The sequence below is a fragment of the Procambarus clarkii genome, chromosome 40, assembly GCF_040958095.1.
Source record: "Procambarus clarkii isolate CNS0578487 chromosome 40, FALCON_Pclarkii_2.0, whole genome shotgun sequence".
Lineage (NCBI taxonomy): Eukaryota > Metazoa > Arthropoda > Malacostraca > Decapoda > Cambaridae > Procambarus > Procambarus clarkii.
The window spans coordinates 30,816,092-30,834,201 of NC_091189.1; the positions used below are offsets into that span (position 1 = coordinate 30,816,092).

Genomic DNA, 18,110 nt, shown 5'->3' on the forward strand with positions numbered 1-18,110 from the left:
TTATAATTGTATCATAAACAAAATAACATATAGGGAATAAATAGTTTTTTCTCCTAGACATGCCAAAGATGTAAAATACATTACAGGAACACCTTCATTTTAAATAGTTTGTACAGGTGTGAGTGGATGGATTTGATTGACTATCAAGGAAAGCGCCAAGCCATTACGACTATATAGATTGATTGAGTGGGTGGGAGTTGGTGAGTTTGCTATATTCACGAGACCTTCCTACTAATGATAGGTTGTTGATGCTGGGATTAAGACAACAATAGGTGTGATTAATGTACTGAAATTGAGAAAATATGTATTTTTTTGTAAGCAAAAAATGTTCTTGTAAACTGGATTACAGACACTCTTAAAGCTTTATGTGGATCAAGCATTAGAGTTGATTTAATGAGGTTTTTAATGTTTCATATTGACATAAAATTCAAGAAAATTAAGAATACAATTATACTACTTTCTAATTATATTTTTTGTGTGAGAATAGGCAGGCAGGAGGGTATCAGTAGACAAAATATTGACGTTCTTACGAGGCAGGATCAACTACATTAACATTTTGGGTTTAAGGCTCATGGCCCATGATGGTATGCACATTGGTTTACTGATAATTGTATAAACTATATTTAATGTAGTATTTTTCCTTTATAAATTGATGTAAATATGATCTTTAAATTGTATATTATTTAATAAAGAAAAAAGTTTGCAACAGTGGACGTGAGAAAGAAGCAAAGTCTCTGGATCTGTCAGTGAATAAGTGAGCTTGTAGTAAATACGTAAAGATAACTAGCGTGTAGATTGACCAGACCACACACTAGGAGGTGAAGGGACGACGACGTTTTGGTCCGTCGTGGACCAATCTCAAGTCGATTGAGAATGACTCATTTTCGATTACGCAATCGACTTGAGAATGGTCCAGGACGGACCGAAACGTTGTCGTCCCTTCACTTTCTAGTGTGTGGTCTGGTTAACATACTTTAGCCACGTTATTGTGACTCATCGCCTGCATAACTAGCGTGTAATTTAAATTATTTTGTATTAAATGAAGTTGTCAAAGTTTCGTTATATAATCGAATGCTAAATAATTTATTAATTGTTATTGTGAGAACTGGTCAAACCTACAAGAGTATTGTACATCTTAATTATTTTTAAAACTTTTCAGTGATTGGATTCCCAGGGATAGAGTTCCTTTGTGGGGGGTCAGTTATTAACGAGAGGTACATACTGACGGCTGCGCACTGTGTACACTCTTCTGCATTAGCTGGAAAGAAACTGTAAGTAAAGAAAATTGTCTTTAAGCATCAAACATGAGTAACAAAATTTGTAGATATTATAATTTACAACTGATAGCATAATGTATGTCCCGTGGGATAAGTTTGGAAATTTTCATTTGTTGTTTATATAATAGGGTACAGGCATTGTACTTTAATCTTATTTGTTCTTTTAGTGAAGTCATCCGCTTAGGAGAATGGGATTTAAAAAGCGACCTAGACTGTCTAGGTAACGTCTGTATTCCCCAGGCCCAGGACAATGCTTATGAAGAGGTCATAATTCACCCCAACTATAATACTAGAGTACAATTTTCTGATGATATTGCTCTCATCAGACTCAACAAATCCATCGACTTATCTACACGTAAGTGAACATTTTATCATTTAAGTTTTCTTTATACTGTATAGTCATATATAGTAGAGAGTTCTCATATATTCTCCACTGAATTTTTTTTAAGTGAGCTAAAACACACAAACTCGGATATATAACAGATTTACAGGTTAGACTTGGAACCAATTCAAGACTTCGTAAACACCACAACGAAACACACACACGGGGCTGGGCTGGTAAGGACCCCCTTACCCACTTCTCGTGTAGTTTCTGAACTCACTTCTTTTATCTTTTGATCACGACGTTGAAGAAGTAAATTTAAGAGGGGAAAGGGGTGTGTGCGTGTAAACTAAAACGATAGAATATATGGATTGGGTGGTACATGAACATGGAAACACGTTTGGAAACTAATTATGCAAATAAGCCGCAAACGTTAGAAGGAATTTGTTTAACGTCAGAATAGTGAATAAATGGAATTCACAAAATTCACAACTCTATAACAAATGTGTAAATATTTCATTCAAAATGTGTACTACTAGAATTTTTAGCCGAATGGCCCCAATTTGCTCATTGATGGTAGTAAATGTGGGTGATTGTAACCTTTCCACCGCTGCCTTCTGGTTAAGGGGGTGCAGGTTAAACATCAATTATGACACTATAGCTCACCACATATGTCAGCTGATTAGCTTAGAGACTGTACCTGTGGTCAGTCTCGAAGTAATTGATGATGCAACAATATACATTAAATTTTGTAATTAGCTTATCAAGCTAACTTGATTAGCTAAATGAATTTTGGGATTCAGTCCCTGAATCCATTATATGCCTCAGTAACCCTTTCCACTACCGCCCACAGGATGGGTATAGGGTGCATAATAAATGAACTAAACTAAAACTAAAGTGAAGTGGTAGAGGCAGAATCCATGCCCAGCTTTAAGGTAAATATGACAGAGCCATTAAGGTTTGGGCCCATACACCAGTTGGTTGAAGTTAGTTAGTTTAGTTCATTTATTATGCACCCCATACCCATCTTGTGGGTGGTAGTGGAAAGGGTTACAGAGGCACATAATGGGCTCAGGGACTGAACCCCACAATTCATTTAGCTAAGCAAGTTACATCTTGATGAGCTAGTTACAAAATTCAGTATAAGTCGTCACATCAAAAATGGGTTCGAGATCGACCACAAGTACAGTTTCTAAATGTTGGTTGAAGGTGAAGAGGTGGAACGAGAACCAAAGCCCTCACACCAAAATTAGGTGGCTACACACACACTCCCACTGTCCAACAGAACACATGAACAGGATGTCACCAGCATAAGGTAAGCTGGCGAATACAAGAACGTCATATAAAAACTAAACAGTAGGAGGCCTTTAGGACCATATATACCCCGTTTGTGAGACCAGTACTAGAATATGCAGCACCGGCATGTAATCTGCATCTCGTGAAGCAAACATGAAACTTTATCAAGTGCTGAACCTTGCAACACGGTGTTCTGTTTTGAGAACAAATTGTGGAAATTGTCTCAATCCTAATCCTCAATCCTGGTTGACCAATCCAGCAACCAGGAGGCTCGGGGACCAAGTCGCTGGGACGTTGAGCCCCGAATCATCGAAAGGTAACCGTAAGCTAGGTAAGGTTAAGTGTGGAGAGACATTGCATTTGGGAGGAAATATGATCACCACATACAGCCTCTTTAAATTTATAAAGTAGGACAAAAGGATATGGTGGAAGCTGGGAAATGCAAGTCGTAGAAATATAAGAAATTCCAGTAGTCTGTACTAATTTAGTTTGCAAGTTTTATCAACTGCACTGCAGGTAGTTGATAAAACCACTTCCATCCACAGCTTGAAAAAATATACCACACATCAATTGGACACAATATATATTGAGTAAGTTACAAAAGGCCAGGAAGCAAGACCTACAGAGCTAGATGTCACCCCTTCATATTGTTAAGAACTAATATCTAAAATTCTCTCGATGAAAATTGGTATTCCAGTCGACTGATAATTCATTAGGGTCGCTCGCATGCCGCCAGGATGAACTATTTTTTATATTTATTTTTACATGCACGCATGCAATTAAATACAATAAAACAGAATACAAATAAACATGCAAGCAAAGAATGACAAAAAAACAAAACATAGTAACAATCAACAAACCAAACATAGAAGCACCGGCTGAAGGACGACAACAAGCACAACACGAAAACAAATATACAGAAGAATACACAGGAACAAAGCACAGAATCATCTGCCTGAAGGGCCGCCAGCAAAACAGGAACATGAAGCACCAGTAATAAGATAATATGGCAACAAGCAATACAAAACACACAAAAAACACAGAATATATACACACAAAAAAAAAGACGGAACACTTTAAGAAGCCGCCGAAGGGTCGCCGCAAAACACAAACAAGCACAACAATAGCACAAACAAACCAAACAGGCCCATGCAGGCCAGAGGAAACATCCACACGCACACACACGTCATTCCCCTTGCACGCAGGCACTGGGCAAATAGAGCACGGACTACTGATACTTTTCTGGAAACTGAGATGCCGGGGAACCGTATACAATACGCCTCCCAAAGCAACTGGGCGATCTCCGGAACCTGAGGACTGTAAAACACATCTGGCCGAGGCATGAAGTCCGGCACACCCTGGACTAAACACTTATCTCAGAACCCAAACGCAAGTAGGATCCCACGAACCGAGAGCAGTCAGTCGTGCGAAAACTCATAGTGGAAAAATATGCACTTCCCTGAGGCCAAGACGATAGAAAGGGGTCACTTCAGGGGGCCTGGTAGAAGATGGCGCACACAGAGGCACACCAGGGGGCGCACATTGCTGCGCACCAGCGCGCTGGCGGGCTCCGCACAGGCCTCCACACTACCCATGGGAAGACGCGCCCACTGGGACCCCCCACGTCGGGCATCTTCTTCAGCACCATGACGATCCACGGCCAGCACCAGCACTCACAGCATCGACAACAGAAGGAGCAACCACTTTCCACCGCGGAGAACCGTCCGCTGAAGGCAGAACTAAAGGCACTGCAGAGAGACGGGCGCCTACATCACCAGATCACTAGGCGCCTGGACCTCCGCCACCACCAACTGCGCAGAGTGCGAAGCACCCAGAACCACCCTCGATAGTTGAAGCCTCACCGTCACTGAAGTCACCACATCAGCCCAGGCAGAAGACGAACGGTGGGAGCGCTTGGGCATCGGACATATATCATCCGAGCCGGAAGCGGACCCAGAAGCACAGGCACAAGCCGGGCGGTCGGACGCACGGCGCAAGACGCAGCAGCCTCGACCACAGGGGAACTGGGTCACACACAGGCAGGAAGCGCGGCTCCCACCCCACCACTCATCACAGGCGGGACACAAGTCGAGGGTGCAGGGCCGCGCGCAGCAGCAGGAGACGAGGACGAGGAGGGCGCTGACGACGCACTGAGAGTGCCCGGAAGATCCACGAGAGCAGCTGGAACAGCGACCGAGCAAGAAGAACCTCCTTCGGCGCCGCAACACCCGGAGGCGTACACGGAGACGCAGGGAGGGGGGGGGGGGAGCCTCAGCAGCGATCTGGATGCCCACATCCTCATCCCTGGAGGAGGTGGGCATCCAATTTCCCTCCGCTCCTCTACAGGGAGCGGCGGGAAATCCTCTTCCATGAACATGTTCATAGGAGCAGTCGAGCCTCACTGCACCCAGCAGCCTGATGCCCCAACATGCTGCAACGAAAACTTGTCCGTGGTTGCCGGGCATAGTACACTTGGACGTAGTACCCTAAAAGCCAACAGAAGATGGAATGTCGACCTCAGGCGCATCCCTAGGGTACGAATGTTGGTCCTCACACCGGTATACTTGCCAGAAGAAAGCGTGTGCAGCTGCACCACTACGATCCGTAATGGACACAGATCCGGTGCCATCCTGCAGCTGCAAGGTACATCCCTTGTACCTCCGGAGAAAGTCACGGTACACCGTTTCGCCCACAAACTTTATAACCACATGGTGAGCGGTTACCAGCTCCACACCGTAGATGTCCATTACCGGGATACGGATCACATCACACATGACATGCTCCACTACAGGATACCCAGCACGACCAGTAAACTCCAATCCCATGGAGTTGACCTCACAACAGGGGAAAGATGGCCGCCCATCGCAAAACTTGCCACGTCCACACCAACTAGGAGGGAACAGCAGGGAGGGTAGAGACAACCACACCCCCTGCCGACTAAAGTGGCAAACATCCCAACTACCAGAGAGGCCAGGCGACACGTCTGCACCTCACGGCAGCTAGCGTGCAACCCCCGCCAGGATGAACTGGTTGTTTTTGCCAAGCGAACGTGCTCAGGTGTTGCTCCCCAGTTGCCGACCTGAGCATGGAGGTGGTGGTTGGAGGTCATTCCTGTGGCCTGTGTGGTACCCTGCTTGTGCAGGGTGCACCTTTGATTAAAGATGGGGTCCTTTCTGCCTCCTCTTAAACTAATATCTTTGGAGGGACTTTTCGATGCCTGTTGACCATGCAGTGATTGGTAGTGCACTGGTTGACTTGCTCCTTGTGACAATGACAGACCTGGTGGGTGTGCAGTTGATTCAAGATCGCAGAGTTGTAGTGAAATTTGTTCGGTCGGAGGTGCTCCGGCAGTTCCTTGGTCAGCGTGAGGGTTGCACGTTTCGAATGCCAGATGGTGCCGGTTTGGTGCGTGTGGTGAACTTGAGTGTAAAATTGACGTAGATGGCGGAGCGTGGTGCACGTTTCAAATGTCAGATATGCTCTTAACCCAGCAGTTTGGATGATATTGGAAGGTGTTAAGTGTGAGGTGGAATTTAGTTTCCACTGGGTATTTTAAGGGACTGGTTGCTGGCACCAGGACGCTGACAATGTTTCTGATGCAGGATATCCCATCTTCGTTATCACTGCTGGGATTTACACTTTACACTTACCTGGGGCTGCCGTCGAGCCGGTGTGTGGGGTTGAGGCTCCGGCAACTGGGCTTTGTGTGGTGCCGTCTGTGCCGGTGGAGGTTCACAGTGCATCGCCTGCCGTGGTGGTGGTGGTCCTGGCTCCCTGGATTGCGTCCCCGTCCTCAGTGGTGAGCGTTTTTGGGGCACTAGCTCCACCTGTGGGCTCTCTGTGGGCACGTGGGGGGTTTGCCCGTCGTCTCGGGAGGCGTCTCCAACTGTTTCTTCATTGGAGGATGTGCCTTCCCCTCGACGCCTACAGGACACGTTGAGTTCGGATGAGCTGGTCCCTCAGCAGAAATGTAGGAAGGGGACTTCCAGGTCACGGTCCCCTGGTGGTGAGGCCACGTTGGTACCTACAGTGGACACGGGTGGGGTGGATGTGGTTGTGGAGGAGCAGGAGAGGGGGTGCGGTGATTGCTTTGCCAGTGCCTGCCCGTGAACCCTCCAGTACCAGTGAACAGAGGTGGAGGGGGGGGGGAGTCGTTGACCCTGGTGCCGGTGGTTGTACTGATTTGCGTTTGGTGTTGAAAAGGGGTTCTGTGGCCCTTCCTTTTGGGGCTTCCGCTTCCTCGGCCTGATATACCGTTGTCAAATGACAATCTGCCGCCGATTGTTTGGGTGGTTCCTGGTCGTTGACCCACGTGTTCGCGGCTGCGTTCTCGTATATTACGGGCAGCGTGTGCGTGAGTGTCTTGTAGCGGGTCCGAAGGTGTCTTCCTTGTTTGTGATCGTTGTCTGTGTGTGTGTGCGGTGTGCTGGTTTTCGTCAGTTTATTGTACGTTGCTCTCTTAGACTTTCCTGTGACCGTGTTCCCCTGTTTTTTCAGGTTGGAAGGTGTGGTTGTGTGCTTGTTTAGGGTTGAAGGCTTCCCCTTAATTGCCTTCCTGTCACTGCTTTCAGTTTGGGTGTGGTTGTATGTATGCTTGGGGTTGCAAGCTGCCCCTACATTTCCCTTGTTGTTGCCCCTGTTTTCTTATGTTCCGTGTGTGTTGGTGGTGCTAACGGCCTCCGTTTGTTTGGTGGCCTTTGTGGGTGTTTATTTTTCACTGGTATGTTTTCTTTTTATTGTGTGGTATTGGTTGTTTTTGTCGTGCCTTTCTGTTTTCTATCATGTAATTCTGTTTCCCTGTTCTGTGCGCCCTGGCGCTGTTCCATGTTGCGTGTCCTTATGTATGTATATTTTCTGCATTATGTATCAGTTTTGTTTGGTGTTTTGGCTTGTAGGGGGCCTCGTAGCCTGGTGGATAGCGCGCAGGACTCGTAATTCTGTGGCGCGAGTTCGATTCCCGCACGAGGCAGAAACAAATGGGCAAAGTTTCTTTCACCCTGAATGCCCCTGTTACCTAGCAGTAAATAGGTACCTGGGAGTTAGTCAGCTGTCACGGGCTGCTTCCTGGGGGTGGAGGCCTGGTCGAGGACCGGGCCGCGGGGACACTAAAAAAGCCCTGAAATCATCTCAAGATAACCTCAAGATTGTATAGTATCCTTTGCTGTTTAGTACTGTTCTGTGTATGCTTCCTTATTTTTATTGTAAATATTTGTTGCTATATTATAAAGACAAAAAATAAATAATCCGTTAGTAAGAATAGATTCCTGGTCAGGACGAGACGTTTGGCCGTGTTTCGTTACATGTAATGTCTCTTCACCTAGCAGTAATGATCTTTTTCTGATCAGGGGAAGGAAGACGCCAACAGCATGGGGGCGTAAATTTATTAGTACAGGTAGATAAATAATTCTGCAGAAGTAAAACAGGCTTCTAAGTAGGTCTTAACAAATGTATAACATAGCCGTGGCTAACTCAAAGTACACGAAACATCTTAAATTGGACACCCGTAGTAAAATAACTGTAATCTTATAGCCTAGTAACAAACTCTGCAGAAACCTAATGTCCTATTGTCTAGAATTAGCAGTGAGGCGAATGTAACAAATCTAATTCAAAGTATAACAGTGAGGACACCATAAGTGAACAACATAACATAAGGGAAACCCTAGCTGGAGAATAATCAGGCAGCAGAAAAATACATAGAGACTGGGGAAGCCTGATAAGTATTTGGAGAAAAAAATAACCCCAGGCCAGAGGCCGAGCCACCAAGGAATAAGGAGAAAGAATTTCCTGACTTAAGGTAGGGCTTACTAGTAGAATGGCTGTAAAGTCAAAGTAGTAGCTGCGGACAGTGGAACACTTGGGGACGGGCGCTGCACCCCCACCCCGCAGGCCAGCAGGCTGGACCCCCCCCCCCTGAAGGGCAAGTGCCCGCTGGCCGCGAGGGAAACCTCAGGGTGGCAAAGCAACTACAGCTACCTGTAGCTGTAGTTGTTTTGACAAAACAAAAACAACTACAAAACAACTACAGTCCTGACAGCTACCGAACTGGGAAGGAAACGTCACTCTCCCACCTGCCGACCGCGATAGCACTGTTCGGCAAGCCCTTCTAGAGGCGGCTGAGGGCCCCGCCTAGTGAGGGGCATAACCAGTTGGAGCCAAGCCTAGCTCCTCGAACCCCTAACTTGCGGGTGGCGACGTGGGCGCTGTTCCTGTGTGGGTTCGTCGCGAGGCCGTGCTGGAGGACATGGGTTGTAGGCAGGGTGCCTCTTTCGGCAGCGCGGGCAGTAGTGCTTGAAGGAACACTAGGTAAAAGTGCAGCCGGGTCCCCTCGAGTGGTAGGCGAAGCAGTAGCCCGGGGGGAGCCCAGCTGCCCGGGCGCTAGAGAGAGTAAGTGCTGCCGGTCGCCCTGCCTCGACCTGCCTCATCGGCTGAGCAGCCGCCTGGGCGATGCGTTGCACCGAGCGAAATTCCAAGTCCAGCCTGTAGTCTAACCATGAACAGCCCGACCTCTCCCTGTCCCATCTGAAGGCCTTGTCGTACCACATCCAGTCACCTTTGAGGGTCGTCTTCATGGTCTTCACGTAACGCGCATAGGTAAACAGCGCCTGAGCCTCTGCTGGGTGCTTCTCGACGTAGATAGTCGCGTAAATGTCAAGGCCATGCGCCCACTGGTCCGGCGTCAGGGGCGGCTGCTTCTTATCGGCCGCCTGTGCGTCAGGGATTGTCGCAGAGAGGACTCGAAAGAACCTGATTCCCGCTCATAGGCAAGCAAGTGCCCGAGGTCCACATACTTGTTTGCCCAGACCTTCTCCCAAAGGGCTTGCGGGACGTGCACGCCCAAGAGTGGGATGCTGGAGCCCGGGGTCGCCTGGAGTTGCCCAGGCCAAGGGCTAGAAAAAGTGGGGGGCGCTCTCTCCTCGGGGGACTCATCGAAGGAGGACAGACTGGAGGAGCTCGCACGTTGCCTCGAGGTATGCCCCCTGGCCCTGGCCCGTGGGCGACGGTCGGTGAAGGGGGGCAGGGCGGCTGTGGCAGCCGCGGCAGGGTCGCCCTCGGTGGTCCCCATGTCCGGAAGGCTTGTGGCATGAGAGGGCCCCTGGGCCTGCACGATGAGCGCCTGCAGCGTCGTCCGAAAGGAGTGGAGGCTGCGACGCAGTGCCACCCGCCGCTTTGCCGGCAGTGGGCCTCTGGGAAGTGTGGTCGCCGTCCATATCCGAGCCGCCTGAGGAGGCCCCCGAGGAGGGGGAGGCGAAACGGGAGGGCTTCGTCCTGGCCCTGGCCGGCTGCGTCCTTGCACCACTGCGCTGTTGTCCTCGCGTCGACGCCGCCCGAGCCCTCTTCCGTGTTGCAGTTGCTGCATGTTCCGGCTTCTCGCCACTGTCAATCAATCGCCACTGGAAAGGTGAAAACGTAAGCATTGGGCACTGCTTTAACACTGCAACAGTATTATTAAGTAAATACCGGACATAACTGAAGCTGGACTAGTAGCAAAATAATTTTTAGTAAACTTAAATAAATAATAACATAGCGAGGCCAAAACAGCAAGCAAGGCATGAGGCGTAAGCAAAGCTAGGAAACAGAATAAATAGCGGTGTAAATACCAGACAGACTGAAACTGAACAAGAAATAGAATAAGATCGTAATATAATGTACTTGTATTTAAACTGAACAAATAAAAGAACAAACAGTGATAATCATGGGAAGATTTGGTAGCTTAAAGCGGGATTAATCAAGGGATAGGATGGTAGGTTAAACAGTAATATATGCATGGTATGGTTTGGATAGAGTAAAACTGTAATGTTCAAGGGATGGAATGCTTATTAAAACAGTACTAATCAAGGGAGATTGGCTAGCCTAAAGCAAAAATATTCTCAAAAGTGAAACAAAATTAATTGAGTATCCCACAGTAATGGGCACTGCTTTAACGCTGCAAGCGGAATAGTAAGTAGATACAAGGCATAACTGAAAGCTGAACAATGCAATAAATTAATTTAGAAAACTTAAATAAAAGATAATAGGATAATTACATAGCATAGCCCACCCAAGCGGACAGACCGCTCGACGGCATGCGCCTGCGCTGGAGTAGGACAGGACAGGGAAACAGCAGGGAACGTGTACGTGCGGGAACAACAGGTGGCTACACCGTGTGGGCGAGACGTCAGGATCAAACAGGCTGGGCTATGCCGGTCAGGCCAAATGGCTGGGGCAATCATAACGTGGGTCACCGGGCAAGCAAACATCTGGGGACGAACAAACCGGGATACACTGGCCAGCCCAAATGACTGGGAACGAACAAGCCGGGATACACCGGCCAGCCCAGACGTCTGCGTACGAACAAGCCGGGCTCCACCGGCCAGACAAAACGTCTGTGACGAACAAGCTGGGCTGCGCCAGCCAGACAAACGACTGGGACGAACAAGCGGGCTACGCCAGCCAGACAAACGTCTGGGACGAACAAGCTGGGCTACACCAGCCAGACAACCAACTGGGACGAACAAGCTGGGCTTCGCTGTCCAGACAAACGTCTGTGGAAGAACATGCCGGGCGACACCGGCTGACGCAAAGGCAGCCTTTAACAAGAAAGCTTTGGGCCTACCCACCGGGGCACCGCCGCCACAAGGGCGTCTCTTGCCCGTGGGCGAGAGGGAGGGGGACAGGAAGGAAGCGGAACACAACCCAAGGCAAGTGCTCCACGGAGCGCCATGCCACGTGGGTATTGCCGACCTTGGCATGGGCCCCTAGGGTCGGGTCCCTAGGGACAAAGACAACAAATAAACTGGCCAGGAGGCGTCGCCACCAAGGGTGACGCCAGGACGCTCGCAGGGAGCCTGGGCGGACACGCACGACCGAGCGCGTCACGAACCCTGGCCCCTAGGGACAAGCCTAGGGGACGCAACATACCGGGTTCCAGGGAAGTCGCCTGGGAGGGGGGTGGAGGAAACGAAGGGCATCCCTGGGGCGAGTTCTCCACCGAGCTCCAAGCCACGTGGGCGCCGCCTACGGGGCTTGGTCCCCAGGGCTCAGGTTCACAGAAACCAGCCATGTGGCATCGCCACAAAGGGCGATGCCAGACCACAGTAGGGAGCCTGGCCGTGCACGCACGTCCAGGCGCGGGTGAAACATGGCCCCTAGGGGCAAGCCTAGGGGCACAGCAAACCTGGCTCCAGATAAACGCCTGGGAGTTTAAACGAATGCTCCACCGAGCATGCATTAGGGACGGGCCCCAGGGGCACAGGACCACCGAAACCTGGCCACGTGGAGTCGCCACAGATAACCAGCACACTAGTCCCGACCTGGAGGCGCATCTGCAACCCCAGGCAGGCAAACAAGCGGAAGGCCCTAGGGAACTAGCTAAGGCGGCACAAACGGACCGCGAGGGACGGCGCAATCACACTCCAGCACTGGGGATAGTCCTGACTAACTTGAATAGGAAGCTCTCTTACCTTAAGGTTTGCTGAGTAGGGCAGGGGGCCCCTGCCGTACCGGCCTGGGATGTCGAAGGCCCCAAAGGATCAGAGAACGTCAGATCTGGGACCATAGTAGCGGGAATGGGGTCCATTTGCTTGAGAAATCTCGTGTACACAGTAAAGCAGACCGGAGATGCAGTATAGAGCACTGGCCCACGTGTCGATGAGGCGCGGCGCTGAGCGTGGAGCTGCTTCGTGAATCGCGGACCGGGTCGGGAAATGGAGTGAGGGCGAGACCTAACTTCCCACGCTTTTTATGCCACCCAGGCTGGCCGCACCGCGCCTTGCGGAACACGGTGCGCAATTGTCTCTTCCTTCCCCATCAGAAACTTCACCGCCTTTCGTCCTAAAGGCAGTGGCCATTTATGGGCTGTATCTTGGAGAATGGCCCGTCGTTGGCTACGGGGAGTCTCAATAATTCTAGCATACTTCCTGTCTGGTGTAACCATCTTATATTGCTTCCATTTAATTAGCAGTCAATAATTAGTTTTTGTTTGTTTTAACTTTAAAGTTCCTATTTTATTTATAATTTGCCAAATATAATTCTCTGATTTTGACATAACTTTTTTAGGAATTTATTTGGTCTGCATTAACAAATTTTTCATGATTTTTGTATTCATAATTTAAATTGTAATGTTTTCTTCAGCATGGATTCGTGCAGTATGTCTACCACCTCAAGGTCTAGACGTTTCGAAATTTGGTCCTGATCATAAGTCCTACATAGCTGGCTGGGGCTTCACAGAGAATGGTACTACCAGTAGCGTCCTGTTGCACGTCTTGCTACCATACTTTAGTAAAGGAATTGCAGTATTAGCTACAGAGGAAACATTGTTGATGAACAGGTAAATGGAAACAACGTGTTTGTTTATAGCTTAGGTTTTGTTACTTATCGTTCTATATAAACTTGCATTTCAGCGTATAACTGATTTTTCGTGAACATCCATGCTTACTTGTCAAATGCTGTACATAATTGAAATAAAGATCTGTAACATGTATAATAATGTATATAATAATTCACATCGATCTGTCTTGAGGTTATCTTGCGATGGTTTCGGGGCTTAGCGTCCCCGCGGCCCGGTCCTCGACCAGGAGTCCTTTTTGTTACACACCCCCAGGAAGCAGCCCGTAGCAGCTGTCTAACTCCCAGATACCTATTTACTGTTAGGTGAACAGGTGCATCAGGGTGAAATAAACCTTGCCCAATTTGTTTCCGCCTCTACCGGGGATCGAACCTGGAACCTCAGGACTACGAATCCAAAGCGCTGTCCGTTCAGCTGTCAGGCCCCATATTGCCTCGATTGTCAGAGATTCAAACCTGGGCCTGAACAATGAGATCGTCTTACCAACCAGGCTATAGATGCTCACAAAAAAGTTTCAGAAGTAGCTAACTGGTACTCAAGTTAGATATTCAATCTTCAGTGAAGCACTACTATGGTATCTGATGGCAGTCAACCCTTCTGTCATGTCATATTAGCTGTAGTTCCCGCCTCTCCGTTAAAAAGTAGATTACTATAAAAACAATTCGATTTACCTTGTTTTGGGTCTAAGATGAGAAAATACAACTACGGTGACTGCTAGAGGCGTTTTTTTTGACTGGTGGGTACACGAACATATAGATGACTTCAGACTTTAGTTTCCCTGGAACATGACCTACCAACTGTTTTACAACCAGGTCCGCAGTTACTGCTATGTAAAGAATGACATACACTTCTTTTGTATTTGAGATACACAGACGACGTGTTCTCAAAAGGGCTTTGTACATGGGAACTGTCTAATTATCCATAAGATGGGCACTCGCCAGAGATCTATAATAGTCGAAAGTACAACTGAACGTCAGCCCATTTATTCTCCAATAACCCAGATGCTAAAACACTCGTGGAAACTAGCCACACATACTAAGCCATATCTACTTATAATGCTCACGGACATGCGCAACAGCCTAAGGTTTAAACTGATTTTTTATCTTGTGGTTTGGTTTCCCATAGTTGTGGACAGGAAGCCTGTTAGGCTTCCTGTCCACAAGCCTGTTAGGTTAGGCAATGGGTTCCCAGTCTAACGACTGATCTTATCTAGGATGTAACCCACGACAGTTTACTTACTCCCAGATATCTATTTACTGGAATGTAAAAAGATCCATTAAGTGTACTCTAAAACAATATCGCAAAGTCTCCATTTACTATGCTTGTGCTTTTGCTGAAATAATGGTTATCATGATTTGCAATCAGTAATGCATAGTTAAGACATACTGAGTTATTCTACTAAACTAGAGTAGGATCAGCGAGTTTGTATAATGCTGGAAGGTGACTTTCAATTATATTACACAAGATTACATGCTATGGTGTCGAGAGTAACGTTGTTGCGACAGCAGGTTGCGTCTCTATATCGCGGGAAGGAAATCTTGCGTAGGAAGCCCCATGAAAGTCTTTCCTCGCATTGCCTTGTTTTTCATCCACCAACCACCACAGGAAGTATGTATTTATCAATAACTGTGAGGGCACATATGTGATGTATTCGTCTAGATGTCTTTCTGAGGATCAGATCTAGTTCCTTAATCACTAGTTAACTAGTGTAAAGACTCCCTAACCCTTTGGGGTTTCACATCTGCATTTGTGCGCGTGCGTACGTACCATATACCGTATGTAAAACATTTATTGACATAATTTTAAATTTACAGATTTGCTTTGGAGGTATCAAAGGACAGGATTCTTGTGGAGGAGATTCTGGTGGCCCTCTAGTGATGTCAGGTACTACAGGTCCACCCTTCCTGCAGGTTGGTTTGGTGTCCTATGGTCCCGTAAACTGTGGTCAGAAAGATGTACCTGGTGTTTATACTTCTGTTTCTCACTACAGGAATTGGATTGAAACGAATATGAGACCGTAATTTGTACTAAGAATACATAATTCAAGAGTACACAAAATCTTAGAATAGGCCTATAAGAAAACTTATATACAATTTGTTCATGTAATTTGGATTAAACAAATAATTACTTCGTAACCAATAGCTGCTGGTTAATTAAGATAAAAGATTGAGATGAATGGATAGATGGATAGTCAGTGCTGTGTACTCATGACTGGATGAATATAAACCAATCCTTAGGTTTGATTACTAACGAAATTGTTACAAATTGTGATATAATGTTTTTTATGGCAATTTCTTAAACATTGCTCTGAACAGAAATACATAAGTGTGCACTACTTTGAAGATATGTATATAAAATGTCAAAACTGTTCATTGAATGTATTATACTGTATAGTATTGTTTGTGTATATTTTTATGAATAAATATTGTTAAAAAGACTTTAATGGTATTCATGTCACAGCTAGAAATAACTTAATTTCAGACAACTTCCCCCCCCCCCATTGTTTTTCCTTGTCGTGGTGAGGGGGCTCACATACACCTTTCTGGGACCGGCTATTCTCTATGCTCTTCGTCTCCTGCTTTCTCGTTGTCAATCTTCCTTTGTAGTTGTCGTTGACTCGTAGTGCCCTCATGGCTCTCGGGTCCTTTAACCTGGTTCATCCAGTGGTTGTCGAGATACAACATTGGCTGTTTCTTATTACAGTAAACCTAAGTCGGTTGAGTTTTGCTGGGTTCCCAGCCATATTGGTGTCTCTTTAAATGAGCGTGCGAATGCTGCCGCTAGGAAAGCTGTCCGCTCTTGTCCCATCTCTCGTAAAAGTATTCCTTATTCCGACTTTTACCCAGTTATTCATTCCTCCATCATTACCCGTTGGCAGGCTTGTTGGTCTTCTGTTAATGATAACAAACTGCGTACTCTTAAAAGTTATGTGTCCTCGTGGCCGTCCTCCTACCACCGTAACCGGCGATGGGAAACGGCTCTAGCGTGGTTGCGTATTGGCCATACTCGCTTAACTCATGATCACTCAATGGAATGCCACCCTGCTCCTTATTGTCCAAATTACATTGTTCCTTTTACAGTCTTGCATATCCTTGTTGAATGTCCTGACTTCCAGGACGAGCGTGTGTCTTGTTTTCCGACCGTCCCTCGCAGTTGCTTGTCCCTCGATAGAATTCTTGGTGAATCGGATACTTTTGATATCGTTTGCCTTATGCATTTCTGTCTCGTATTGGCATCCTTGGTGATATTTAGGGCCCTCTGATTATAGCACATTTGATGGTGCTACATAGCGTTCCCGGTTTGGTGCCTTCTTTTGATAATTACTTACTTACTTTCTGGGACCAGTGAGGGTTGCCCCCGCCCCTTTCCTGTCCCTCTTTGGGAGATGTACGTGTGAAAGAACACAAACGTAGGGGGCCTTGTGAGCCAACTGACCACCTGCTGGAGGGGTCGCCCGTGAATGGCTGCCCTAAGTGGATGGCTGGGTGTCCAGTCTGGGGTGAAAGGGAGAATGAGGTCTTTGCACCAGTGAAGGAGAATGAACGAAGCAGTAGGACTGTCCTGTTAAAAAGTGGGAGCACTGCTGGGGACGACGCACCCCTTCCTGCACTGGCTCACGCTCGGCCTCCCTGACTGCCCTGGTAGGTGGTATCCCTTGGTTCCAGGCCCCAGACCTTTTAAAATACATGATATATGGATACTGACATGACCTTTCTTACCCCAGGCTCATGGGGTGGGCAACCAGGCCCCTGAGTCGGACTATGATGGAAGACCGGGCTCTGTAGCCCCCGCTACATTGGGCCCAGACCGGACTACCTTCCTTCCCCCCCCCCCCCGCCTGCGCCCCTTCCACCTCTGTGGCAGGGTCGAGCCCCAAGCCCTCATTGATGACCACCTCATCACCTGGAGCAGTTCCTTCTCTCATTGTGACAACTGCACCTTTTACCTCCCCCATCTTACTGGAGGTGCTCGCGTTGTCCCCTTCGCATACGCACCCACACGATTCCTTCCAGTTCTACGATGTTCCAAGCCTTGTTAGGGCTTGCTACATGGACTAAGTATTTTGATCTCAACCATGTGAATTCTATACGTCCTGACGATTTCTTCCTTCATAAACACCTCTTTGATTCAGTAGATACCTTTGTTACTTTTAACCCCCACTCGTACTGGTACACATGTCGTTACTGCTGCTCCTCGGGAAGCAGCTGCTCGCTTAGCCTCGTTGTCCAGTATTGGAAAGACCCCTGTTAGGATCTCCAAAAACGCCCAATTAAATGCCAGTATTAGCACGGTTATTCTCCCGCACCATGTTGCGACTGGTGTTAGGGACCTGGACCCAGATTCACGAAGCAGTTACGCAGGTACTTACGAACCTGTCCATCTTTTCTCAATCTTTGGCGGCTTTGTTTACAATTATTAAACGGTTAATGAACTCCAAAGCACCAGGAGACTGTTTATAATAATAGCAACAGTTGATTGGGAAGTTTTCATGCTTGTAAACTGTTTAATAAATGTAACCAAAGCAATCAAAGATTGAGGAAAAATGTACATGTTCGTAAGTCCTTGCGTAACTGTTTCGTGAATCTTGCCACTGAAAGATTGCCATGAGGATATTAAACATATCCTTCAGCCCAAGGCCATTCTATCTTCCAGGCTATGTTAACGCGACCCGCTCGTGGCCGTCGTAGTCTACCTCTTCGAGTTGTGAAGATCACTTTTGATAGGTCCCTTCTGCCTTCTGTCATTCTTGCTGGTGCAAGATGATCCGTTCAGGAGTACATTCCCTCTCCTAGACTTTACAATAGGTGTTGGAAATTTGGGCATGCTCCCTTCAAATGCACGAGTGCAGTGTGTGTATGCTCCTTGTGTTGGGGACTGGGTCACTCTAAGA

At 47.5% G+C, this 18,110-nt stretch overlaps 1 protein-coding gene across 1 annotated transcript; it reads left to right on the plus strand.

Annotated features, from left to right (window-relative positions):
- Nucleotides 1–571: 571 nt before the first annotated feature.
- On the plus strand, nt 572–15,640 carry LOC138372859 (CLIP domain-containing serine protease B4-like). Its single transcript, XM_069338528.1, is given in 6 exon segments — nt 572–584; nt 1,160–1,271; nt 1,445–1,632; nt 13,006–13,152; nt 13,155–13,201; nt 15,034–15,640. Coding segments are annotated over 6 exon segments (714 nt in total). The 3' UTR covers nt 15,241–15,640.
- The last annotated feature ends 2,470 nt before the right edge of the window (nt 15,641–18,110 follow it).